This window comes from Podarcis cretensis (assembly GCF_951804945.1).
Source record: "Podarcis cretensis genome assembly, chromosome: 9".
Taxonomy (NCBI): Eukaryota; Metazoa; Chordata; class Lepidosauria; order Squamata; family Lacertidae; genus Podarcis; species Podarcis cretensis.
Window position 1 is genome coordinate 481,690 of NC_137178.1, and position 27,041 is coordinate 508,730.

At 52.4% G+C, this 27,041-nt stretch overlaps 1 protein-coding gene across 7 annotated transcripts in view; it reads left to right on the forward strand.

The window, feature by feature from the left end:
* The window catches only part of RTKN (rhotekin), a gene marked incomplete at its 3' end in the record, with an annotated part of 47,153 nt that overhangs the window by 16,535 nt on the left and 3,577 nt on the right, over positions 1-27,041 (forward strand). For 4 of the 7 annotated variants that reach the window (XM_079990915.1, XM_079990911.1, XM_079990917.1 and 1 more), the window contains exons 2-11: positions 10,554-10,753; positions 12,987-13,048; positions 14,941-14,994; positions 15,218-15,335; positions 17,827-18,051; positions 18,146-18,240; positions 21,167-21,272; positions 23,981-24,107; positions 25,768-25,933; positions 26,875-26,979. In XM_079990915.1, the coding sequence (XP_079847041.1) occupies positions 10,593-10,753; positions 12,987-13,048; positions 14,941-14,994; positions 15,218-15,335; positions 17,827-18,051; positions 18,146-18,240; positions 21,167-21,272; positions 23,981-24,107; positions 25,768-25,933; positions 26,875-26,979 (1,219 nt within the window). In that variant the 5' untranslated portion in view covers positions 10,554-10,592. Of the gene's footprint in view, positions 1-3,490; positions 3,661-4,048; positions 4,421-8,472; positions 8,583-10,553; positions 10,754-12,986; positions 13,049-14,940; positions 14,995-15,217; positions 15,336-17,826; positions 18,052-18,145; positions 18,241-21,166; positions 21,274-23,980; positions 24,108-25,767; positions 25,934-26,874; positions 26,980-27,041 lie in introns of those variants that run through there. The other 3 variants (XM_079990913.1, XM_079990914.1, XM_079990912.1) reach the window with 3 other exon arrangements.

The following is a 27,041-nucleotide window of genomic DNA, read 5'->3' on the forward strand; positions in this document are numbered from 1 at the left end:
CAGGAAGGATGAGACCCTAGCGGGCAGGAGGGCCCAGAGGAGAAAGGAACTTAGGAAGAGGTGGAGCAAAGCGAGAGTCTTAAACTGGTGTGGAGGGGGAGGAGACTCAGACAGGACTTCGCCGGTCTAAGGTCGGGACGTAGAGCTGCACGCTGCGGCTTTGAAATGGAGACTGAATCTCAATAAAGACTTTTGTACATAACTACAGCCTAGCGTTGGTCCTCTGTGAGCTGGGACCTGGAGGCAGCTCTGACACATACAAACTTAAAATATTTTCAAACAAGTTAAAACTTGTGTCAAGTTTCTCGGCATCTGCAGAGGCTTGATGTTTTTAGCAGGGGCAAAAAAGAATGCAGTGAAGGCGTCTGCTGGGTATCAATTGGCAGGGAGTTCCAAAGGGTAGGCACTGCCACCTTAAATGGTCGAGTCCTTACCGATACCCAGTTGGGTGTATTATGTGGCACCTGTCCCTGGGCCAATCAAAGTGGCTGAGTGGGCACCTTGGGGTCAGGCGATCTTGCAGGTCCCAAGTTGCTAAGGGCTTTATCGACTCATGGTAACTCCTCGAACTCGGGCCCGGTAGCAAATTGTCAACTGTCCGTGCTGACAAGGCCTCGCTCCCGCCAGCAATTGTGTGCCAGCGTTCTGTCTTGTGTCGTTCCCTTGAGAATTGCGACCGGCTTGGTAAACTCTGGAGGCTGGCAGCCAGGAATATGCCTGGCCCTTCTCGTCATTGATTTACGAGGCCTTCCTTGGGTTCACCTGAAGCCACACAGGGCAGACAAAAGGAAATGCACTGCGCAGCTCACCTTAATTCCCTCTATTTCTGACGTTCAGGAGCGAGTGGCAATGCTTCTGCAGCCAAAAGGCCACCGTTGCCACCCACGCACAAGAGGGAAGTATTAGCAGGCTTGGCAGAGCCCCAAAGTTGGCAGACGGACAAAGAATTGGGGGGGGGGAAGCACCTCAGGGGGCTGGGAGTCCCAAGGCAGCACTAGAGCCCTGCTGGAAAACAGAAAGCGATTGTGCTGCATCTTACGAAGGTTGATGCTGCCACCCTCCTGGTGGGGGGGTGTGTGTGTGTGAGTGCCCATGGAAGGGCAGCTGCCTTGGTGCCCATAGAAATGCTCTTCCTCTTAGTCTTAGTCTTAGTCACAGAGCGCAGCCTCAGGTTGCACTCTGCCCATGCCCAGAGGCTCTGTGCGCTCTCTTACTTGAAAGGTTCCAGGGCTGCATCTTGGGGGCGGGGGCAGGCAGGACTCCTGGGTTCTGCCCAGCTCTCTTTGATTGACAGATACTCTGGGGGGGGGGAAGGTGCCCTCTGTGCTTTCTAATCCAAGGCCCTCGCAGGCAGACACATTGGAGCAATTGGCATCGTCCGGTATCGTTTTTCAGGAGCCTGGGCATGTTCTAGGTAGTTGCACCCTGAAGCAGCGCCACGCGGGGCCTTTTTTGCATTGGCCCCGGCAGAATGAGGCAGCAGGAGAGCGGACTGTACCATTTCGGGCTGCAGGGGAGGAAGTCCCATTTTAAATACTCCCCAGTTTGAAAGCAAAACAAGCACAACTCTTTCAAGCTATGACCTCGCAACCAAAAGCAAACCTTGCACCTCGGGGTGATGGTTCAACTTTGGCTTGTCCCCTCTTGTGCCTCACCTTCTCATAGAATTGTAGAGTTGAAAGGGGACCCCAGAGAACATCCAGTCCAACCCCCTCCAGTGCTTGAATTCCAACTGAAGAACCCCGGACAAGGGGCCACCACCCAACCTCTCCTTCAAAACCTCCAGTGAAGGAAAATCCACCCACCTTCTGTGCTGGCCCCGGGGGCAACCCAAGAAACAGTCCAGGTCCAGTCCAGAATCCAAAGGTTCTGCTAGGAGTCAGTCCCAGTCCAACGGGGCCACGGCAGGACACGAGGCAGGAAACCAGGCAAGGACAGGCACAGGATCTGGCATAAAGCAGTGTTGCTCCCACAACCTGGGTCGGGGTCCAACAGCCTTTTATCTCTAACGGTGGTAGCGGCCGGTCCTGATCCCCCGGCGACTCACCTCCCTGTCTCGCCCGAAGGCGAGCACTCCTCCTGCCAGTACTCAGGTCTCTCCTTCTCTCAGACCTTTGTCTCTGCAGCTCAGGAGATGTCGGTGGGTGACTAGACCCAGAGGCCGCCTCAGCCTCCCCTGACCCAACCGGCAGTGGAGCTGCTGTAAGTGATGGCCCAGCTGGAGGCAGCAAGGTCACCCCACATCTGGAGCCAGGGCAGGCTCAGGCCCCTGACTCGGCCCAGCTGGTGCTTGTGGCAGGGAAACCTGTGCAGAGTGGGGCTCTTCAGGATCAGGCCCCAGACTTGGTTCAGATGATGCCTGAGGCAAAGGATTCTGTACGGACTGAGACTCCTCCGGTTCCGAGTTTGAGTCCCAGGCCATCACATCTTCCAAGGGAATCCGTTCCTCTGCCAAACAGCTCTTACCCCAAGGAAATTCTTCCTGCTGTTGAGTTGGAATCTGCTTCCTTGTAGTTTGAATCCACTGGGTCCTGCGCTCTGGAGGAGCACCAGAAAACAAGTTTGTTCCAGCTTCCCTTTGGCGCCATTGAGATATTTCAGAGACTCATAGAATTGCAGGGGTGGACTAGATGCCTCCTGGGGTCCCTCACTCTCCGCTTCTGGGATTCTGTGAGTTGCCCCTCTTGGCATTGCTGGGCTTCCGAGTTGGAGAGAGTGGCCAAGGCAGGGGTGAGCCCCCCTCTCCTTTTTACACCGTGTCCCCCAGTTCTGGGCCAACAGAGAGGTGGCAGGCTTGGCTGCGCCATGGGCATGCCCAGATGGCTCAGTTGGTCGAGCGTGAGACTCCGGATGTCAGGGTTGTGGGTTCAAGCCCCACATTGGGCAAAAGGTTCCTGCATGGCAGGGGGTTGGACTGGATGACCCTCAGGTGTCCCTTCCAGCTCTGACCCCTGGAAGCTTCCCAAAGTAGGCGGGCAACCCTGGTGCTGTGTGCGTAACCGGTTGGCACGAGAGCCCTGGAGACTCTGGAGAGAGTGGGGCGTTCTCCTGCTTGGCACCAAGCAGACCCCGTGGTCTCTGAGCCCATTCTGCTTGCAGGAGACTTTGCTGTGGCATTTTGCTTGGGGTGGGGGCCACTCTTGGACTCCTTTGGTCGAGGGTCCAGGCCGAGCGGCCTCTAGAGAAGTTTCTGGGCTGCCTGGCGAGGCTGGCTGCGATGCCTGCCTTGGTGCCAAGCTTCTCCGGGTGTGTCTGGCTGGGCATGTGGCCCTGGGCTGCCTGGAGCGTAGGGGACGCTGGCCAGCTCCCTGCCACGTGGGCGCAGGAGTGTGCCTGTCTTTTGTGTGAGTTTGAAATGGGCTGGCCCCGCTTTCCCCCCCTCCTTCCCGCCAGGCCTGAGTGAGGGGCTGGCCGCCGGGCCAGGGTGGGAGGGCCGGGGCCTGGAAGAGGCGGCCCCTGGCGCAAGGGAGCAGGCGGAGGAGCTTGCAGGGGCGGCCCTTGTAAGAGGAGCCCAACCAGGAATGCTGGGCTGGAGGGGCGGGCGTGGGGCCAGGCGGTTTCCTGTCTATGGGGGGAAGAGGCTTGCAGCTGGAGCAAAGGGCTCCCTGAGGCGCACGGGGGGGCCTGAGAGGGAGAAGGAGCCCCGCGGAGGGGCAGGAGGTGAGAGCGGGGCCCAGGGGCAGCAGAGGGGTGACGTGGGCACGCTCCTGAGGCTTGGGAAAGAAGGCGGGCAGCAGGGGGCAGCAGCAGCAGCAGGCAGGCCAGGGCACGGGTGGCACCCAGGGGTGACACCCAGGCAGGTGCTGTTGCTGCTGCTGCTGCTGCTGCAGACATGGGGCACAGGACCCCCAAGGCCAAGGGGCTCCTTGCCTGCAGGCTCGCCTCCTTGTGGGGATGCCAGCTGGCTGGCTGGCAGGCTCCCCTCCTTTGTGAAACGGGGGGCACAGCCAGCGCTGTTGCCCTTTCAGGCACAGAGGCTGCTTGTTCTGTGGGTGGGAGTCTGGAGGCGCCCGGCTGGCATGAAAGAACGGCCCTGTTCTCTCCGCAGCTCGGCCGGGGGCGCAGAATCTGCTGACGGAGGCCTGGGCAGCGCCAGCAGCAGCAGCAGCAAGAGGCCAGGAGCTGGGGGCTCCCTGCCCCACCCCGCCCCACCCCACAGGCAGGCTGGAGACCTCCGCTGCTCCGCGCCAGCTCTCCGGGTGCAGACGGCACTGTGTTTCCTGGCGTCCGAAGCGGCCCCAGCCGTGCCCAGATGGGGGCCCTGCCGCCCTGGGGCAGTAGGGGTGCCCCCAGACTTCCCACACCCCACAGAGGAGGCGTTCGGTGAGGGAGAGGGCGCTGTGCCAAGATGCAGGACAAACTCCGCATTCTGGAGGACCTCAACATGCTCTACATCCGACAGATTGCCCTCAGCCTGGAGGTAAGGGGGCAGCTGGGCAGGACCTTGCGACCCGACGGGGAGGGTCTTTGCTTCAGGGAGGGAGGCTCCTTCCGAAGGGATGTGGGCTGTGTGAATGCGGAGACCTGTGTGAGTCTGGAGTGCAATGTCCTTTTGTTCCCCAAAGGCAGCCGAGAAAAGATATCATCAGAGTGCAAAGTTTGGAGTTTCCCCGAACTTGCGTTGCACATTTAGCGATGCCCAGTGAGGAGTGCTGTGGACCTCGGAAGCTGGCGCCCGCCTTGCTCAGCTGGGTAGAAACAAACAGATTGTTTGCCTGACGCTCCCCTGTCACCCGAATATTGGCACCCGTTTTCTCTTTGTCTCCGAGCTGCATAGGGAAGGGGGCAAGCAGGGTGGGGGGCACAGGAGGCTGTGCCAGGACCCAATTCGGAGTGCAGTGGGTGCCCTCGACTGGCTTGCTGTGTGTCTCCACCTCGATGCAGCGACATTACCCTGGCCTTGTTCTCCCGATGGTTACAGTGAGTGAGACGCTGCCAAGTTTTGAGGTTGCCCCACTGAGACCACCTGCTGCTTCCTGGGCCCCTTTCCTGTGTGGCTGCGTCAGTCTTGGGGGGCAGGAGCTTCCCAGCGCCGGTGGGAGGGGAGCACCCAGTCTCCCTCAGCTTGGCTTCCAGACAGGTGTGCCTTGGGGCGTTTCCGTGCTGCTCTCTTTTCGGGGCTTCTGCTGGGAGTCCGCCTGGCCAGGTTGGCGTTGGGCTTGTGCCAGAGTCCGGCCTCACCCCACAAGCGGGGGTGTTTTTTTGGGGGGGTGGGGGTCTGGTGGCCTTTGGGGTTTGTCTCCATTTGCTTATCCGGTTTGGGGCAACAGAAAGTTCCTTTGGCAGACAAGTGGGACTTCCTGCCTGGGCCCAGCAGGAAAGGGAGACTCAGAAGAGCCCCTGGGCTGGATCAGGCCAGACTCCTGTTCCCCCAGGGGCCAGAGGGAAGCCCCAGAGCAGGATTGGAGCTCAAGAAGCCCCCTGCCCCCCATGTTTCCAGCCGCTGGGATTCAGGCGCATTGCAGATTCTGACTGCGGAGGCCGAGCCATCCTGGCTAGGGAGCCACTGACAACCCTCCTGAATTTGTCCTCTTTTGAAGCTATGATCCCTGTGGCAGGGAGTTCCACAGTCTAACTCTGCGCTGCATGAAGAAGGACTGTCTTTTATTGGTCCTGGATCTTCTGTCAGCTTCATGGATTGCCCACGAGTTCCAGAGTTCTATGAGAGAGAGAGAGAGAGAGGCCTCTCTCCCCCCACTTTTCCCAGGCAAGGCATAATTTTATAATATAATAATAATTTATTATATATAGCCCACCCATCTGGCTGAGTTTCCCCAGCCACTCTGGGTGGCTTCCAACCAAATATTAAAAACAATACAGCATTAAATATTAAAAGCTTCCCTAAAGAGGGCTGCCTTAAGATGTCTTCTGAATGTCAGGTAGTTGTTTATCTCTTTGACATCTGGTGGGAGGGAGTTCCACAGGGCGGGAGCCACTACCGAGTTGGCCCTCTGCCTGGTTCCCTGTAGCTTTGCTTCTCACAGGTAGGGAACCGCCAGAAGGCCCTCAGTGCTGGACCTCAGTGTCCGGGCAGAACGATGGGGGTGGAGACGCTCCTTCAGGTTTTCTGGGCCAACACCTTTTAGGGCTTTCAAGGTCAGCACCAACACTTTGAGTTGTGCTCGGAAACGTACTGGGAGCCAATGTAGGTCTTTCAAGACCAGTGTTATGTGGTCTCGGCAGCCGCTCCCAGTCACAAGTCTAGCTGCCGCATTCTGGATTAGTTGCAGTTTCCGGGTCACCTTCAAAGGTAGCCCCACGGAGAGCGCATTGCAGTAGTCCGGGCGAGAGATAACCAGAGCATGCACCACTCAGGCGAGACAGTCTGCGGGCAGGTAGGGTCTCATCCTGCGTACCAGATGGAGCTGGTAAACAGCTGCCCTGGACACAGAATTGACCTGCGCCTCCATGGACAGCTGGGAGTCCAAAATGACGTTTCACCTTTTCCTTGCCTTCTCTCATAGGCAGCTGTTCCTCGTAGGGCAGTCGATCCCGGATCCCTCGGATCCTTTGGGGTTCCCTTTTCCGAGTCATTTTCCAACTGGGCCCTCTCCTTTGGGAGGTGAGGGCAGGCAAGCTCTGCTTCTTTGCCCAACGGAGGGCAGAGAGAAGGAAGGAAGCCCTTCTTTGTGTTAACCTGTGGAACTCCCTGCTGCAGGAGACCAGTGGCTGAAATCCCCAGGAGGGGAGAGGGGTCCTGTGTTCGAATTCTGATTGCAGGTTTCCCATTGGGGCATCTGTGAGGTTACAGGGAACCAGGCAGAGGGCCTTCTCGGTAGTGGTGCCCACCCTGTGGAATGCCCTCCCGTCAGATGTCAAGGAAATAAACAACTATCTGACTTTTAGAAGACATCTGAAGGCAGCCCTGTTTAGGGAAGCTTGTAATGTTTGATGTTTTATTGTCTTTTTAATATTCTGTTGGGAGCCGCCCAGAGTGGCTGGGAAAATTCAGCCAGATGGGCAGGGTATAAATAAATTATTATTATTATCATTATTATTATTATTATTATGTTTGGCCACCCTGAGCTGCGTGGGTCCCATTGGCCTGAAAGAACATGCTCTTCTGATGTCTTACTTAACGAATAACTTGATAGGCAGGATCCGTCCCCCTGGCTTGGCTCATTCTGGGCATCCCTGGCCTGCCAAAAGCCCTTGACCCAGACGGACCCCCCATCCCGCTGTTGCTCTCCCCCCCCCAACAAGCCAGGTAGCCCAGAGTTGCAGACCTTTGAGGAGGAAGGACCTCCAAGGCTTTTGCCTTGTGCGGGCTGGTCTGGTCCCTGGCTGGGCCAAGGTGAGGCAACATGGCATAGTGGTTAGAGCACAGGACTACTGGGCTAGGATGGGGGAGAGGCCAGGGTTCGAATCCCCGCGCAGCCATGTCACCGCATCTCAGCCTCCCCTCCCTCGCAGGGTTGTTGGGGGGGTGTCAAAGGAGGAGTCAGAGAACTCTGTACGCGAAAAAGGTGGGATAGATATGGTTATGTACTGAGCTGAATAGGATCTGAAATGCAGCAGTCTGATTGGTCCTAGAACAATATGCTCATAAATAGCAATAAATAATAATTGTCATGATTTCGGCCAAGGCGCTTTGTGTGGCTCCAACAAAAGGGGGGGGATGTGAGTCGCAGGGAGCCCCTTCCCTGACCCCCTTCTCTCCACCCCTCTGAGTGGGTCGGTCTGGACTGGTTTCGGTTGTTGAGCGCTGAAGCACTGGCACTCTGCTCATGCTCAGAGGGACTCTTGTCGAGATCAGCTGTGATTCCTGCAGTGGGGGGGTTGGTCTAGATGACTCGTGGAACCCCTTCCCACTCTGATTTTGTGTTCGGCACCGAAATGAGGTTGTGTAGAGAATCCCGGCTGGCCAGACTCCACTGCCTGGGGGGGGGCACATTGGCCACACACCCCCCACTCCAGATTTTCCTCCCAGCCTTCTAAATCCTCAGCATCTCTGCCATAATCTGCCGCAAGCTGATTAGCCCAGGCTGGAGGGGGGGGAGAGTTTTGAGCCTCATGCCAGCCCCACCCTTTGCCCCCCACCCTTTGCCCACCTCCCAAAACCTGCCCCCCATCCTCGCCCCCATCAGTTTGCCTAGGAGAGGCCCCCCTTGCTCCATCCCTGAGTTCTGGGGGGCCTCCAGCCCCACAAAGGATGAAGAGCAAATGGCCCCCCCAATCTGCCCCCCCAAAATGCAACCCCTCTAACGGGACCCCTTCCCTTTTCTCAGCTGCCCCATAGAGGGGAAGGGGCTCCCAAACACTGTAGGTTTTTTTGGGGGGGCTGAGAAGCAGCTCCCCACCCTCCCCTTCCCCACCAGACCCCTGCTTTCCCCCTCCCCATTTTCTTGAGGGGGGGCAGAGGAGGCCGCGGTCTCCCCAGCCCAGCTGTCCCCCCCCCAACCCGGCTATAAATAGGCAGCTGGTGATGTCAGAGTTTCCTCAGCTGCTGCGCCGACTCTGCCCCCCCCCCGTCCCTCCCCCTCCAGCTGTCACCCGCCCCACTGCCAGGACCGCCTTTGCCGCATGGGGGGCCGGCGGCTAAGTTAGGGGGCACCGGCATGGAGAGCGGCAGGCTGGCCAAGGTGAGTGGCTGGGGGGGGACGATTGGGGGGGTGAGGAGAGGAGCCCCCCAGGAAGAGGCTGGGGTTTCCCTTTCAAGAGCCCTGGAGGAGGCGGGACCCCCCTGCCCATCTATGCGGCTGGCATGATGGAGGGCATTTCTTGCCAGGGGGGCCTCTCCCCCCCCCCGAAGCTGCTGGATTTTTTTGCTGCTTCACGGCCCTTCAGGCTGGGGGAGGGAGGCGGTTGAGGCTGGGTTTTTTTGGGGGGGGGTCCATAGCTGTAGAGAGAAGAGGGGGGGTCTCTGCATCCGGCAGGGGCATTGTGGGAGGGGTCAGTCGCGAGAGGACCCCCCCTCACCCATACCCAAAGCCTCCGAGGCAAAAATGGATGCTAATGGGATTTCCTCTGGCCTGGGCAAAAAGGCTGCAGAGAATTGGAGAGTTGGAAGGGGTCCCCCAAAGGACATCTAGTCCAGCCCCCGGCAACGCAGGGGAGAAGGAAGGAATTTGCCCCCCCACCAGATTGTATCCCTCTTTTCAGATCTCTCCACCCCGTCCGTGGTACATAATGTCCATTGCTCAAGGGGTGGGGGGCAAGAGTCTCTGCCCCCAGAGCTTTCCCTGTTGAACCCCGGTTTTTCAGCAGCGTTCGGATGTCTGCCTGCCACAAGAGCTTTAGTTGGGGTTGCTGCGTTGGACCCCATGACCCTGGGGGTCCCTGGAATTCGATAGGTCTACTGTGACTCTGTGCATGTTGAGGGGGAGGCACTCTGCACAAGCTCAGGAACTTCTCTCTGCTTACAGAGGTGGGGCTTTGCATGTTCTGAGGCCGAGCTCTCGCCCTGACGGTGGGTTCCGGGGGGTCATCAATTCTCACTGAAAGATCGGGGTTCTTCCTGGGTGGCGGGTGGGAGACCGTGGAGCCTGGTATTTTTTTTCCGGTGGGGGCACCAAACACGGGAAAATGTTTTCCTTTATCGTGATGTATTTTAATATTTAATAATAATAATATTTAATAATAATAATAATAATAATAATAATAATAATAATAATAATAATAAATATTTAACAGCAGCATGAAGGCGTTTTGGGAAATTGCCAGTCAGGAAGGCGGTTGATTCTGAACACCCCCAGGCATTGTTTTGGGCGCCGCTTGGAGACGCCCCCCCCCAAACCCCGCTTTGGCTCCCCAGAGGCTGTAGACTGGGGCAGGTCAGCTTTCCCTTGCCCTACAGAAAGGGCCCAATGTTTTGAGCCTGTGAGAGGTGGGGAGCGCTCTGCGCATGCTCAGAGCACTCTGGCCGTTGAGAACAGGGGGTGCTTCTCTCCTCTCACCCCCCCAAAAGACACACAGCTGTCACAGAAGCTGAGTCGGGGGGGGCGTTTCTTTCTTCGTTTATGGGGCACCCTCTACCTCCACTTCCCAGTCCTGTCCCAGGCCATTTGTTATGGTCCCAGGCACCATAACTGGAGGGGGGGGGTCAAGCAGCTTGGAGCTCCTTGGAGGAGAAGTGGGATATGCCTGTGATAATAAATTTTCTGGCCCACGTAGGACCAGTCTGGAGAGTTAGCCTTGGATGTTTTCATCCCCAAAAAGTTTTTTATTTGAGTTTCCACTGAAATGCGGCTGCATTTTAATGTTTTATGTTGTATTTTAATCTTTAAGCTTGTTTTTTAATTTGGTGTTAGCTGCCCTGAGCCCGGTCTTGGCTGGGGAGGGCGGGGTATAAATAAAACTTATTATTATTAATGGGCTGCATTTTAATGTTTTTATGCTGTATTTTGATCTTGTTTTTTAAGCTGTATTTCAATCAATTGTTTTATATTTGGTGTTAGCCGCCCTGAGCCTGGTCTTGGTTGGGGAGGGCGGGGTATAAATAAAATTAATTATTATTATTATTAATAAATGAGTGGACTGGGGTTCTTGGACTGCCCCCCCACCCAGTTTCATTCACATGCTCCCTCCCTTTCATTTCTCTCCCCGCCTCGCAGGGCACCGACATCCAGAAGAAGATCGACCATGAGATCCGCATGCGCGAAGGCGCCTGCAAGCTCCTGGCGGCTTGCACCCAGCGCCAGCAGGCCCTGGAGGTCACCAAGAGCCTGCTGGTCTGCAACAGCCGCATCCTGGCCTACATGGCGGAGCTTCAGCGCATGAAGGAGGCGCAAGTCATGCAGCGGATGGCCAGGCGGTGAGTGAGGCGGCAGGTGCGCGGCGCATGTCTGCAGGAGGGCCAGTGCGGCCCTGGGCCAAGGGGAGGAAGAGCCGGGAGGAGGAAGAGCCTCAGGGCTGGGCCAGCGCTCTGCACATGCTCAAGAATGCTCTGGGGCTGAGGTCTGGCTCTGGAGGGTGTTAGCGGAGAAATCTGAGGGCTCCCTTGGACAAGAAACAAGGACCCCAGCCAGGAAGACCAGAGCAAAACAGCAGCCAGTAGGCATGGTCTTGATTGAAGACTGTCGCGACAGGACTCCCACCTGCCACCAGGTGGAACAAGATGGAAGCCCCAACAAAAGAGCCCCCAAACTTTTATTAGCTGCTAATCCCCATGTTAGGGACGCGGGTGGCGCTGTGGGTCAAACCACAGAGCCTAGGACTTGCCAATCAGAAGGTCGGTGGTTCAAATCCCCGCGACGGGGTGAGCTCCCGTTGCTCGGTCCCTGCTCCTGCCAACCTAGCACATCAAAGTGCAAGTAGATAAATAGGTACCGCTCTGGTGGGAAGGTGAATGGCGTTTCCGTGCGCTGCTCTGGTTCGCCAGAAGCGGCTTAGTCATGCTGGCCACATGACCTGGAAGCTGTATGCCGGCTCCCTCGGCCAATAAAGCAAGATGAGCGCCGCAACACCAGAGTCGGCCATGACTGGACCGAATGGTCAGGGGTCCCTTTACCTTTAATCCCTATGTTACACACCCCAAACTACATCACTAATACATCATGGTTACATCTTGAAAGGGGAGGTCTGGTGGCAGGAATCTGAGCATCCTGGACCCTGCCCCATGGTTCCCCTTGCCCTCCATCAAACACCCATCCAGTGTAACAAAATGGATCTTTACATTTCCAAGTTCATCCCACCCTTTTGTCTTCATCTGGGTTTGTTATTTCTGGCATGGCTACCTGTCTGGCTCTCAGGTATCAGGATGCCAGGGATGATCACTCAGGCAGAGGGGCTGCTGAGGAGCTGAGCTCACATGTCTAGATGAATTTCTGAAGTTTTCCCAGTGAGCCAGTACAGAGATACATTGATCAGTGAATTCTTACATTTGGTATCGTGCAGCAAAGGCCCTTTGAATAGATAGGAAGAAACTGGGATGAAGTGTTTTGTGGGGACAAATCACAAAAGTCACAAAAGCGATTGTGCTGGTTTTGGTAGTGGGCTGCATGTGCGTGATATCTGCTGGAGGGGCAGCCCCCCCCCAACCTATACATAAATTCCTGCAACAATGGAGAGCTGGGGGGGGGGCAGCATGGAGAGGAGCTGTGTGCCTACAGGAGCGCCCCAAGAGCTTTGGGTGGGACTGGGAAGGGGGCTGCCTTTGACACCTCCTGGGTTGTCCAAAGGGGCCGGATTCGAGGTTAGGCTGGCCTCTTCCGGGGGGGGGGGGGGGCTTCCTGCGGCAGAAGAGCCTGTGGGGGAATCTCTCTTGGCGAGGGAAGTTTGCTCAGCCTCCTCTTGGGAGCAGCTGAGTTGGCCTTTCCCAGGAGGCCTCTGGTGCGAATCCTGCCTTGCAGCAGGTGGAGCTAGATGACCCTTTGGTTCCCCTCCAGCCCTACACTTCTCTGAGATTATGACTGTTCTTTTCATTCTGGCTATCCACTCCTACTGCTACCACCTACTTCTGCCTCTTTTCTGAATGAGGCACTGCTGCTCTCTTAATCTACCCCTTGGGCTATTAAATCTGTTTTAATGGTGTGGGTATGATTCACGGATGAAGGGGAGTATATTATTATTATTATTATTATTATTATTATTATTATTATTACAGTACTGGACTAAAAGACCACAAGGTGATACGCAAACTGAAAAACAGTATTGAAGTAAAAGCAATTGACAATATCAAACATACTCAAAAATGATTTATTGTATTTTTAATATTTTGTTTGGAGCCGCCCAGAGTGGCTGGGGAAACCCAGCCTGATGGGCGGGGTATAAATAAATTATTATTATTATTATTTATTATTATTTAATTAAAATCTGCATGCTGCCATGAAACTTTTAACAAAATAAATAGTAGCATATGAATCTTCTAAAATAAATTTCTTAATGAAGAATGCCACTGATGCAGTCGTTCTGCTTCCCCACATCCTTGGGGCTGTCAATCAAGAGTGTAGCCTGAACTCTCCTGTGATGCTAGAGTGGGTTTTGGGGGGGCAGGCGGTGTGGGGGGTCCTCCCTGTGTCTCTGACAGCCCTTTCTCACCCCCTCAGCCCCTCAGACGCTGGTCCCATGGACGACCGCCTGCCCTGCCGAGGCAGAGTCTGCATCTCAGGTAAGGATGCTGTGACCCACCTGGCCGCAGGTGCAGCCCAGCCGGACCCCTTCCAGGCCCAGAGCCCAGCGGGAGAGGCAGGCAATGTTTTGGGGTGCAAAAATGGCCTTCCCTCTGCCCAAATTCCCACATTGCCGGGGGTTGGACTAGATGACCTGCGGACCCCTTCTGTGATTCTATATTTCCCCTATAATTGGCTTTCAAGAATTGTTACTGATTTGTAAAGAATGCTTGAGGCATGTTCTGGAGGAGACCAAAGGCATATCCATGCTTTAGATCAACTCCCAGATATTTTGTTCCCAGTGAAATAAGAACATTATTCAGAATACAGCAGCTCGCACGACCCGCGAAGGGTGGCGATCAGGCAACAAAATTCAAAACGGTGACAATTAATTGCACATGCCTCCAAAATCCAATTTCAGCTGTTGAATTTAATTAATTCCACAAAATGGAAGCGCTTGATTCCGTCAGACCACTTTTCCTTTTCTAAAAAATTGCTTTATTAGTTTAAAAAAAGAAAACTGTCAACAAACGAAAAACCAAAGGATAATACAAATTGCAAAAAAGTAAATAGATTTCTTACAACGCTTCTTCCATTATGACTTCCAGTCACACCATCAAGGGTTCCAAGTTTCTGTTATGTAGCACACTTTTCATTATCACTCCCGTCTTATCCCATATCCTTAATTTTATAAGATTTTCTTTGTTTCTACCGGGGTCCTGCTAAGCCTGCCAGAGAATTCACATTTTTACAATGCTCTTTCAGATATTTTCTGTAAATATCCCTCTTCCTAATAAACATTTGGTCTATATTATCTCTAATACTTCTCGTCATCTTTGCTGATTCTGTAAATTCTAATAATTTTGTCTGCCAATCCATTTTGGTCGGGATAGAGTCTCCTTTCTAATTTTTGGCTACTAAGATTCTTGCTGCCATATTCTTCATATTTTGGGGAATATCCATACCTGTTTTACCCAGGTTCCCCCCCCCCAAAAAAATAGATTTTAAACATCTTTTTGAGCTCATTATATATCTTGAGTCCCAAAATTCCTTTATTTTCCTACAATTCCACCACATGTGTATCATCGCTGGACCAGTTTCCCAAATCATTTGTGCCTGCAGGGCCCCCTGCCACCTCCCTGCCCCTTCGTGGCCCCCACTTGGGGACCCCCTGGCTTAGATGTCTGGGCCCCCACTATGTTACCTGCAGGCCTCTTCCTGCCTGGACGCATTTGGGGATGCGAACAAACCCTCTTTATCTCCTCCTCTTTCCTTTTTTAAATTTTTTATAAATACATCTTTATTGGTTTAAAATACAATCTTACAATAAAGGTAAGTACGACAAAGTTAAGCACAGAAAAGGAAAAAAAGGAAAAGAAAAAAGAAAAGGGGGGGGGAGAGAATTCTCCACATCAAAAAGTACAAAAAGTTTAACTATTTAGTTAAATATGTTAAGTTAAATTAATTGGAAAAGCTTGCAAATACCAGACAGGCTTATGACATAAATATGTAATGTGATGAATTAATATGTTTAATGCTGAACTGGAAAAAAAGAAAGATGTTAAGTGATTAATTTTATAAGAATATTGGATCTGAAAAATCGTTTAAATGATATACACTGAAATTCAACCAGGGGGATACGAGGAAGTCACTTGACAATGTTACTAAGTTTTGTTTAAATACGGTTGAGAATTATGTTTGTATGTTTAAAACTTTTTTGGAAAATCAATTAAAAAATTTGGGGGGGAAAGTACAAAAAGTTTAAAAGTAACAAGAAAAGAAAAAGAAAATAACAATTAAAAGTACCAGATATATATACAACATCATTGGAAGCTTTTCACAGAAGACTTTATTGGATAAGACATGATATTGTATCTCCTCCACTTTCCAGACCTCCGGATCCCACTGATGTGGAAGGACACGGAATATTTCAAGAACAAGGGCGGTGAGTCCTTCTTGGTGGTGGCCCCTCCGACGGCGCATGCCTTTGCTTCCTGCGCATGGCGCCTCTGGCCCCACGATCTGAGCCGGGCACTCGGCTGGGCACCTCCTCTCCAAGCCAACTCTTCTTCTCCCCCCTCTCCCTCCCTGGGCCTTGGGGGGCTGGCTGGGGCTTGGGGGGTCCGAGAGGCACGGGCGCCACCTAAATACCCCTCGTTCCTTGGCAGAGCCGCATCGCTGCGCCGTCTTCTGCCTGCTTCAGATCGGTCCGGAAATCTACGACACGGAGATGATGCTAGTGGATCGGACCCTGACCGACATCTGCTTTGAGAGCACCATCCTCTTGTGAGTCCCTGCCCCACTGCCTGCCCCATTTGGGCAGAAACCTGGGGGTCCCCATGGCCGTGCAGGAGGCGGCAAGTCTTGGAAAAGGATCCGTGTGGAGAAAGATTCCTTTCCCCCAGAATCTTTCAACGTTACAAGAGTTGGCTTTTTAAAAGTGGATTTTGGGGGCTTCTTTGGCATTTGGGGGCGGAGAAAGAGGTTTTTTTGTCCTTTGGGGGTCCGGAGATCTGTGGGGGGGGGACCCTGGGGGGCAGAAAGAGTTGGCTGGCTCAAACAGGTACTTAAGTGATGCATAGAATGATTTTTAAATTTTGTTGTTCTGTATGGGACAATGACAATAAAGATTATCGTATCATATTGTATCGGAAGGGACCCCCCAGGGGCCATCTAGACTAGGGGTCAGCAAACTTTTTCAGCCGTGGGCCGGTCCACCGTCCCGCAGACCTTGTGGGGAGCAGGACTATATTTTGGAAAAAAATATGAATGAATTCCTATGCCCCACAAATAACCCAGAGATGCATTTTTAATAAAAGGACACATTCTACTCATGTAAAAACACGCTGATCCCTGGACCGTCCGCAGGCTGGATTGAGAAGGCGATTGGGCCGGATCTGGCCCCCGGGCCTTAGGTTGCCTACCCATGATCTAGCCCAGGGATATCCAACAGGTTGATCGCGATCTACTGGTAGATCCCCGTGAGATTTTAGTAGATTGCGGTCGATCTCTGGCTCAACAACATTGAGCTGAACTCATTAAAAATGGGGCTTTCCTTCCCAAAAAATCTGAACCCCCCCCAAAACCGGGAGTAGATCACTGCCAGTTTTCAATTCTGAAAGTAGATTGCAGTCCCAATCACGGCTGAAGAATCCCTGGTCGGCCGAGAAGTTGTCATATAATTTTCTTTCCAAATGTACAGGTGAAACTCGGAAAATTACGTAGAATATTGCGGAAAAGTTCATTTATTTCAGACTCATCACATGCAAAGCAAGATATGTCAAGGCTTTCTTTGTTATAATTGTGATGATTATGGCGTACAGCTGATGAAAACCCCAAATTAACAATCTCAGAAAATTAGAATATTAAATGAAATCGGCAAAACAAGGATTGCAAATAGAGCAATATTAGACCTCTGAGAAGTAGAAGCATGCATATGTACTCAGTGCTTGGTTTGGGCCCCTTTTGCATCAATTACTGCCTCAATGCGGCGTGGCATGGATGCTATCAGCCTGTGGCACTGCTGAGGTGTTATGGAAGACCAGGATGCTTCAATAGCAGCCTTCAGCTCTTCTGCATTGCTCGGTCTCATGTCTCTCATCTTTCTCTTGGCAATGCCCCATGGATTCTCTACAGCTTGACATATCTCGCTTTGCATGTCATGAGTCTATCTCATATATTTGTTGTTGTTGTTTAGTCGTTTAGTCATGTCCGCCTCTTCGTGACCCCCTGGACCAGAGCACTCCAGGCCCTCCTGTCTTCCACTGCCTCCTGCAGTTTGGTCAAACTCATGCTGGTAGCTTCAAGAACACTGTCCCACTTTCTCGTCCTCCATCGTCCCCTTCTCCTTGTGCCCTCCATCTTTCCCAACATCAGGGTCTTTTCCAGGGAGTCTTCTCTTCTCATGAGGTGGCCAAAGTCTTGGAGCCTCAGCTTCAGGATCTGTCCTTCCAGTGAGCACTCAGGGCTGATTTCCTTCACAATGGAGAGGTTGGATCTTCTTGCAGTCCATGGGACTCTCAAGAGTCTCCTCCAGCACCAGAATTCAAAAGCATCCATTCTTCGGCGATCAGCCTTCTTTTTGGTCCAGCTCTCACTTCCATACATCACTACTGGGAAAACCAGAGCTTTAACTATACGGACCTTTGTTGGCAAGGTGATGTCTCTGCTTTTTAAGATGCTGTCTAGGTTTCCCATTTCTTTTTTCCCAAGAAGCAGGCGTCTTTTAATTTTGTGGCTGCTGTCACCATCTGCAGTGATCATGGAGCCCAAGAAAGTCAAATCTCTCACTGCCTCCATTTCTTCCCCTTCTATTTGCCAGGAGGTGATGGGACCAGTGGCCATGATCTTCGTTTTTTTGATGTTGAGCTTCAGACCATATTTTGCCCTCTCCTCTTTCACCCTCATTAAAAGGTTCTTTAATTCCTCCTCACTTTCTGCCATCAAGGTTGTGTCATCTGCATATCTGAGGTTGTTGATATTTCTTCCGGCAATCTTAATTCCGGCGAGGGATTCATCCATTCCAGCCTTTCGCATGATGAATTAGTTTCATATATTAGTTTCACCTTTTAAGTTGAATTACTGAAATAAATGAACTTTTCCACGATATTCTAATTTTCCGAGTTTCACCTGTAACATGCTGTCACCTTCCAGTTCCATGTCCTCTCCCGTGCTGTAAATTGTATTTTATATTCCAAGTCCCTCCTCAGGTGACCTTCTGGGCTGCCTGGGAGCGCCCCCCTTTCAAGCCTGTGCCCCCCGCTTTGTCTCCCCCCAGCACGGAGGCCGGTCCGGACTTTGAGCTGAAGGTGGAGCTGTACAGCGCCGGCCTGGAGGACGACTCTGTCCTGGGCAGCACCCCCAAAAAGCTGGCCAGCCGCCTGAGCAGCTCCCTGGGGCGCTCGTCCGGCAAGAGGGTCCGTGCCGCCCTGGACGGGGTGCCCGGGAGCCCCATCAGCAACGGTGGAAGCAGCCCCTTCCAGCTGCCCGCCCCCAGCGTGGCGTGAGTATCCTGGGCCCGACGCCCGGCCGTCTTCCTCAGAATTCGCACCCGCTGCCCGCCCCCTCCGGGCTCACCCGCCTCTGCTTCCTTCCAGGGGCCCCAAGTACCAGCTGCTGGCCTGCACCACCCTGCGCCTGGCCCACGTCCAGGACGCCTTTCGCACCCACGACCTCGCCGTCACCGGGAACGGTACTTGGAGCAGGGTTTTTTGGGGGGGTTGTTGGGTTTGGGTTTGCGGGAGCAGGAATGTTCCGAAGTCCAGTTTGGCTCCGTGGGTTTTGTGCAGACACGGAAAGAGATCCAAATTGCGGGAGTCAGCTAGTGGATGGGTGGGGGGGGGCAGAGGGTCCCCCATGTGGGCAAGGCAGGGAGAGCTCAAAAGCTCTTTGCTCCACTGCGGGACTCCCTGCCTATTTTTGGCTCCTGCTAAAAACATTCCTGATTAGAGAAAGTCTGTCCAGATGTTTGGAAAGTTGATGTGGGTTTTAATCTGTTTTAGTGTTTCATCTTTTCGTATGTTTTAAAACTGGTGGTTTAATGATGATAATAATAATAATAATAATAATAATAATAATAATAATAATAAAAATAGTAGTAGTAGTAGTAAATTAGTGGTATCTTGTTTTGAGTCCGGGCTCTGTTCTGGAGCCTCGGAAGCTCGACGAAAGCGACGCTCAACAAAGCGCCGCTCTGTACGCGCGTGGAGTGGTTTGTGCTTATGGGCCTGCGCTTCTGCGCAATTAGCACTTATGCGCAGGCGCGAGTGGCAAACCCAGAAGTAACCCATTCTGCTCCTTCCGGGCTTGCCACAGATGTTCGCCGAAATGGACAGTCGACGGGGTGGATGTTCGTGCGATATTACTGTAATACTAAACACCTGACAGAGTGTTTGTTGTGGGGGAGGAAGGGAAAGGAGATAGTTAGCCGCTTTGAGACTCCTTAAGGGGAGTGAAAGTCCAAACTCTAATAATAATAATAATAATAATAATAATAATTTTATTTATACCCCTCCCATCTGGCTGGGTTTCTGGAGTGTTAAAACTCATAACCCGCCCAGGAGGTCTGTGGGCCACCATTCACATAGCAAAAACTACCATAGAGATACCAGCATTTCAAAAGTAGGGGGTCCATGGCTTGACTTTTGAAAAACAAGTACTTAGTTAATTGGGAACCACTATTTTAAAGTATTGTGCTTTCCTGCTTCTGTTTTAGCTTTTTCTAAACCTATTTGAGATTTCTTTGTTTGTTTTTAAGCAGTGTATTAATTTTATGTACAGTGGTGCCTTGCAACACAAAAAGAATCTGTTCCGCGAGTCTCTTTGTCTTGTGTTTTTTTTGTCTTGCGAAGCAAGCCCATTAGCGGCTTAGCGGATTAGCGCTATTAGCGGCTTAGGGGCTTAGCGGATCAGCTGTTAAGCGGTTTAGCGGCTTAGCGGCTTAGAAAAAGGGAGGGAAAAGGAAAAAAAACCCGCAGGAACTTGCAAGACATTTTCGTCTTGCGAAGCAAGCCCATAGGAAATTTGTTTTGCGAAGCACCTCCAAAACGGAAAACCCTTTCGTCTAGCGGGTTTTCTGTCTTGCGAGGCATTCGTCTTGCGGGGCACCACTGTACTAAGTAAATAATAAATTTCTGCCCCAGCTCTCCGCCTCGCTTGCCAGGAAGGCCTTCTGAGCGCATGGGCTCTGGGAGGCCAGGGAGGCCCTTGTGAGATTTTGTGGGGACTCGGATTTCGCACACACATCCCAGAACCCGCACACTGAGCCGGCCTTGCCCAGAAAGCAAGGCAGAGAACTTAAAAGGTCACCCCAAGCATTGAATCTCTTTCCGCCTTCCTTGCATTGAACTCGCATTTCAAGCATTCCTCCTTCAACTGCGTCTGGTTGGAATTGCGCAAGTGAGACGCACATGAAATGCCATCATGGCGCACCTCAAAGGCCCCGGGGGAATGGTCTCTTTGGAGAAGAGTTGCCTTTGGGTGCTTTGGCTCTGGGTGGGCATTGTGTGAGCTCCTGCAATAATAATAATAATAATAATAATAATAATAATAATAATAATAATAATTACTCCACCCATCTGGCTTGGTTTCCCCAGCCACTCTGAGCAGCTCCCGACAGAAAATTAACAATACAATAAAACATTAAAAACTTCCCTAAACAGGGCTGCCTTCAGATGTCTTCTAAAAGTCAGATAGTTGCTTATTTCCTTGACATCTGATGGGAGGGCGTTCCACAGGGCGTTCCACTGAGAAGGCCCTTAGGTGGGCACCATAGCCTCTCTGAGACTTTATTTATTCCTTGCCTGAGATTTATGCACCGTTTTTTTTTGTTTTTTTTTTGTAAAACAAACATCAGAGCTGTTTATAAAACATAAAATTAGCAATGACAAAAACGAACAACAATCATCATCATCGCTTTTAATTTGTGTACCGTCTTTGTATCTTACAATACTCAAGGCGGTTTACAAGTTGAAGAAACAAGGAATGTACATCTTATAACAAATCAATGCAGTACAAAAATGTGATAATAAAACATAACTTTAAAATAAGCAACGTACATCAAAAAAGTAACATTCAACAATCGTTAGAATAGTATAGAATAATAATAATATTAGCATATGAAAATTAAACAGAAATGCACTCTTAACAATTACAATAAATAATTTCTAAACTACAATCAATAAAACAACGGCAAGCCACAGTGCATAAAAGAATAAAACACAAATTGAGAAGCAGAGGCCGGAGGGTGGAGCAAGGCAGGGGGAAAAAGGCTTTGCCTGGGGAAGTCTCTCCCCCTTCCTTCGAAAAAGAGTTGAAAGTTAAAAATGACAATAGGCTAAAAATGGACTGAAAGGTCTTTCTAATGTCTGGAAAGGCTTCTCTCACCAAGACTGTTTTCAGGAGGCCCCCAAAAGAGTCCAGAGTCAAGTGGCGGGGAGTTCCGACGTCTCTTGACGTTTTGCGGAGCTGCTGCCGCTGAGCCAGTTCTGCCAATGAAGGTGGGCAAGTGGCCTCTCTTTTCCAGGAGGGACAAAGCCCCCTGCCCCCTCGTCCCTCTTTTGGGGCTCAGACCTGCCTCCGCCTGACCCGCTCCTTTTCTTCTCTCCCCCCCCACCTAGAGGAGAGCTCCTTCTGGCTCCCCCTCTATGGCAGCATCTGCTGTCGCCTGGCAGCCCAGCCCAACTGCATGCTCCACCAGGTCATGTGCGGCTTCCTGAAGGTGCAGGTAAGTGCTGGGGGGGGCGCTGCAGGTAGGGAAGGGGCTGAAAAGACAGGGACCCACGTTTTAGCACCCACACGCCTGGGCAGAGGCGCATCGAGAGCCATGCGCTCAGGAGACGGGCTGATCCTCTCCACCCCTTTACTCTCTCGCTCCGTCTCTCTACTCAGCTACATTGGGAAAGATGCAGCGATTTGGATGCGCTGTAAACATGCCACACCAGGTGGTGCAAGAGAGCAGAGAATTTTAAAGCACAGTTTTCTGTATATATTTCTTTCTTTCGTTATAACGATCTAATTCAGGGGTTGGCAAACTACGGTCCGGGGGCTGGATGTGGCCCACCAGGGCTGTAAATCCAGCCCGCGGACCCTGCCACCCACTCAGTCGGTCCCTGCGCAGAGCTAAACCGGTGGACTGTGGCATTTCCTTGAAAAGGAGGGTGTTCCACAAGGAGGGTGCCACTACCGAGAAGGCCCTCTGCCTGGTTCCCTGTAACTTGGCTTCTCACAGTGAGGGAACCACCAGAAGGCCCTCGGCACTGGACCTCAGCGTTCGGGCAGAACGGTGGGGGTGGAGACACTCCTCCAGGTATGCTGGACTGAGGCCGTTTGGGGCTTTCAAGGTCAGCACCAACACTTTGAATTGTGCTCAGAAATGTACTGGGAGCCAGTGTAGACCTTTCAAGACCAATGTTATGTGGTCTCGGCGGCCTTTCCCAGTCACCAGTCTAGTTGCCGCATTCTGGATTAGTTGTAGTTTCCGGGTCACCTTCAAAGGTAGCCCCACGTAGAGCAAGTTGCAGTAGTCCAAGCGAGAGATAACTAGAGCACTCTGGCAAGGCAGTCTGCAGGCAGGTAGGGCCTACGTACCAGATGGAGTTGGTAAACAGCTGCCCTGGACACAGATTTGACCTGTGCCTCCATGGACAGCTGTGAGTCCAAAATGACTCCCAGGCTGTGCACCTGGTCCTTCAGGGGCACAGTGACCCCATTCAGGACCAGGGAATCCTCCACACCTGCCCGCCTCCTGTCCCCCAAAAACAGTACTTCTGTCTTGTCAGGATTCAACCTCAATCCGTTAGCTGCCATCCATCCTCCAACTGCCTTCAGACATTCACATAGGACCTTCACCGCCTTCACTGGTTCTGATTTGAAAGAGAGGTAGAGCTAGTTCACGGCAACTTCTTCCAGGACACAGAGAGGGGAGAGGGCTGCTCTCGCACTCGGGTCCGGCTTGCTGGTTTCCCCTTGGGGCATCTCGTTGGCTGGATGACTCGATGGGCCCCTCTGGCCTCATCCTGCAGTCTCATCTTCGGTCCTTCACTGCAGTGTGGCAAGGCAAGGGTGTGGCAGGCAGATGCAAGGAAACATTTGAGCATTTCAGCGCGGCATAGTATAGTGTATATTTATTTGCAGAATATGGGTAGAAAGGCTTCTTTGTCTCGATGGGGAGATGAGATCTTGCTTGTCTCAAATTAGACCAAATATAAATGAGATTACCCAGCAAAAGGAAAGCTCATGTCTCTCACTGAGATCACATACATACTTAGGGTACATATGGAAGAGGCTTGTTTGTAATTATATTTGGGGAATGACTCATATCCTTATGTAGCTGCATTGTTTTACGCTTTCTGGTTTCCCAGGATCACATGGCTCCCATTTTAAGCTGCAAAGGGATGTACTCTGCTGAACTCACAAACCTGAGGAAGGAATAATATATAGCGTATTTTTTGTTCCATAAGACACACTTTTTTCTTCCTCAAAAGTAAGGGGAAATGTCTGTGTGTCTTATGGAGCAAATGCATGGTCCTTGGAGCCGAATTGCCCAGGGGAGAAAAGCAGATCGTGCTTTTTTTTTTTGAAAGAGGGAAGGGGGTGTTGAAACAAAGCCGTTGATGGGCAAGCGATCGGGAGGGAGATAAGGGATGCTAGCAATAAAAGAGGCTGCCTGGGAGAAGGGAGGTAAAAGCCCATGGATCCTCAGGATTTTTGCAGTGGGTCACCCCAAATTCACCACCAGATCACGTAACATGTCCATGGCTACAGCCTGCACCAAAAAAATCACGCACCCACTGTTTTGTGGTGCAAAAACGTGTTTACAAAGCACGGATCCACATGGATCCTCAGGATTTTTGCATCAGGTCGTCCCAAACTCACCATCAAATCACATGTCTGTGGCCACAGCATGAACCACAAAAATCATACACCCACTGTTTGCTTCTGAATATTTTTTTTCTTGTTTTCTTCCTCTAAAAACTAGGTGCGTCTTATGGGGCGAAAAATATGGTAGTTGTGCTCTATGTTATAAATCAGACACTGCTAGGAGTTCTTTCTTTCTGTTTTTGCAATGTATTTCTTATCAGTAAAGACTTCGGTGTGGCACAAGCAATTTTTTTTACCTGTGTGTATACGGTGGTATACAATTTTGTTTTGTTTTGTTTTGTTTTGTTTTGTTTTGTTTTGTTTTTTATTTTATTTTATTTTATACAAAAAATATTCTGAAGTGGGAGGCAGGGAGCCTTTCTGCTATGGGGCTGTGGCCCCCCACCCAGAAGGGGTTTCTGAGCATGGTTGAAAGGGATTTGGGAGGCAGGCAGGGAAGAATGACAGCACCCGTCCTGGGGGGGGGGGGGAAGGGATGAATGTGGGAAGATGGTGTGTGGGTCTCCCTCCTGCTAAACACAACCCCCCTCTCCCCCCCCCCCCGTTTTGCGGCAGGGGGAGCAGCAGGGCTGGCTGCGGCTCTTCTGCCTCCTGCGGGGCTCCAACCTCCTCTGCTTCCGGCACCCCAAAGACGTCGAGACGCAGGAGGAACCGGCCTTCACCATTGCTATCAACAAGGTAGGGGGGTGATTTCTCAGACCAGGTTGGGGGGCAGAACATTGGGGGTCCCCAGTGACGGAGGAAACCGCTCAGGCACCCAGAGCGGCAAACATGGATTGGAAGAAGTTTAAGGAATATTTGAAAAAATATGTTAATATTTAAATCTTAGACTAGCTTTGGCAGCGGATATAGGCTGCAGGGTTAGAAGTTGAAGATAGGGTATTTTAAAATAATATTATTTCTAACTGATAAGATGTGAAGTTTTTTATGTGATTAAAAAAAAAGATGGTTAGAAATTGTGATATATGTAAATTGCTAAGGATGGAGTAAAATGAAAATCAGATAGGTGGGACTTGGGGAAGCCCACATAACAATGTTTAGGAAAATAAGGATAAGACAAGAATCTGTTTGTATGGTTTGTTTTTCTGTTTGTGTTCTTTATTTGTGTTATAAAATGAATAAAAAAATTTTTGGGGGGAAAAACCATGACGTGCACCCAGGGGCGGGGCGATCCTCCCAGGGGTGCCAGCACCGTCCGCTGATCGCGCAAATAGGCCTGGCTGCTGGGGAGCTCCGCCCGCTGGGGGGGGATGCAAACAGCGCTCACGGGGGGGGGGGTGCACCCCCGGCAGCCAGCACTGCACACCGTATTTGCGGATTTTCTCGACAGCGATCGTGCCAATCGCAGAAATCTGTCCGCCGGGGGTGCCAGCACCTCCATGCCAATCTGCCCGGGGGGGATTTTGTCAAACCCCCCCAGGCATGACACCCAGGGCAGACCGCACCCCCCGGACCCCCCTTGTGATGCCCCTGCTTGTCCCCCCCTCAGCCTTCGCTCCATCCTTCTCATCCACAGTTGCCAACTGAGCGTGATTCCTGCCTTGTGGGGGGTTGGGCTGGATGACCGCTGGGGGTGCCAACGCTACCAGTCTATAACTCTCAATTGGCAGCACAGCCAGGCCAGGGTCTGTCAATCCATGTTGTGTGTCAGGGGTGTCAGTGTCAAAATGGAGACCTTGCCATTTTTAAAACTCACGCTTTGCAGCTGATGTGGCTCTTCCCTGCCCAGCTCATGGCACCCCATGCCCATGCCTGGGTCTAAAGGTCAAGGTAAAGGGACGCCTGACCATTAGGTCCAGTCGTGGCAGATTCACGGGTTGCAGTGCTCATCTCGTTTTATTGACTGAGGGAGCCGGTGTACAGCTTCTGGGTCATGTGGCCAGCAGGACTAAGCCGCTTCTGGCGAACCAGAGCAGCGCACGGAAACACCGTTTACCTTCCCACCGGAGCGGTACCTATTTATCTACTTGCACTTTGATGTGCTTTCGAACTGCTAGGTTGGCAGGAGCAGGGACCGAGCAACGGGAGCTCACCCCGTCACAGGGATTCGAACCGCTGACCTTCTGATCAGCAAGCCCTAGGCTCTGGGGTTTAACCCACAGCGCCACCCGCGTCCCTATGCCTGGTCTAGTCCTCTATAAATGCCATCTAGGTTGGTGCCCCCCCTTTCCTGTGGTAGGGAGTTCCACCGTTTAACGCACTGTGTGTAGAAGCACTTTCTTTTCTTTGTCCTGAATCTTCCAACCTTCCGCTTCCTTGGGGGTTCCCTGGGCACCTCCGGGTATTTCTGCGCATGCGCACATTCCTGCGCCTGAGGCCCCTTTGCCCCCCCCTCCAGGAGACGCGCATCCGAGCCACAGAGAAGGACCCCAAGAACCAACTGCACACCATGTCCGTGACGAACCGCTATGGGGGGGAGGAGGTGACCCACACGCTGCTGGCCGAGTCCCGCTCCGAGACGCAGCGCTGGATGGAAGCCTTCTGGCAGCACTTTTATGACATGAGTGAGTGGGGGAGGAGAGACGGGGGGTGTGGAAACACGGGGGGGGGGGGGAGATCAGGGGCAACAGTGCCTTCTCTTCCTCTGCCCTCCTGCTGCATCCTTGTCCCGCCTCGCAAGGGGGTCGTGGCAGGACAAGGGAGGCGAGGGAGAAGCTGAGCTGGACCGTAGAGGCCCCAATCCAGCCACACACCCACACACCCCGTGCTAAGAAGGTTTGCTCCTGGAGGAAGCTCTTGAGAAGCCCCTGCCCTTCCCAGGAGATGGGGGGGCTAAAGAAGGACAGCTGCAACCCCTAATCCAGCGGTTCTCTACCTGTGGGTCCCCAGATGTTGTGGCACTACAACTCCCATCATCCCTGAGCTCTGGCTTTGCTAGCCAGGGGTGATGGGAGTTGTAGTTCAACAACACAGGTTGAGAAAGGCTGCCATGGGTAGGCAAACTAAGGCTTGGGGTCCGAGAATCAGCGTGTTTTTACATGAGTAGAATGTGTGGTTTTATTTTAAATGCATCTCTGGGTTATTTGTGGGGCATAGGAATTCGTTCATTTCCCTCCCCAAATATAGTCCGGCCCCCCACAAGGTCTGAGGGACAGTGGACCAGCCCCCTGCTGAAAAGGTTTGCTGACCCCTGGCCTAAAACCTGGGTCGGCCAGAGGGGATCCTGTCCTCTGGTGCATGTGAGGAGACCACTAGGGGGCAGCACAGCGCCCCCTGCCTGCCCCACAGATGGCCAGCAAAGTGGGAGGGGGTCCCTGGCATGTGAGCCAACTCATTGGGGCTGAGGTTCCTTCAGCCCCCCTTAAAGTATTTGAGCAGCAGCCCCCCAAAGTTGATGGTGATAGTGAACGGGCGCCGTGTCTTGTGATCCATTATGTGGGGTGGGGCTTAACTATTTCATTGAAGTCCCCCCCCCCCCCCGACAATCTTCTCTCCCCCCCCCCAGGCCAGTGGAAGCACTGCTGCGATGAGCTCATGAAGGTGGAGGTCCCCTCCCCACGGCGCCCCATGGCCCTCCTGCAGAAGCAAGGCTCCCTCTACCACGAGATGGGTGAGTCTCCAGAGAAGGGGGTCCGCAGAAGCGGGGAGGGTTGGGGGGCTGAAGGGAACAGA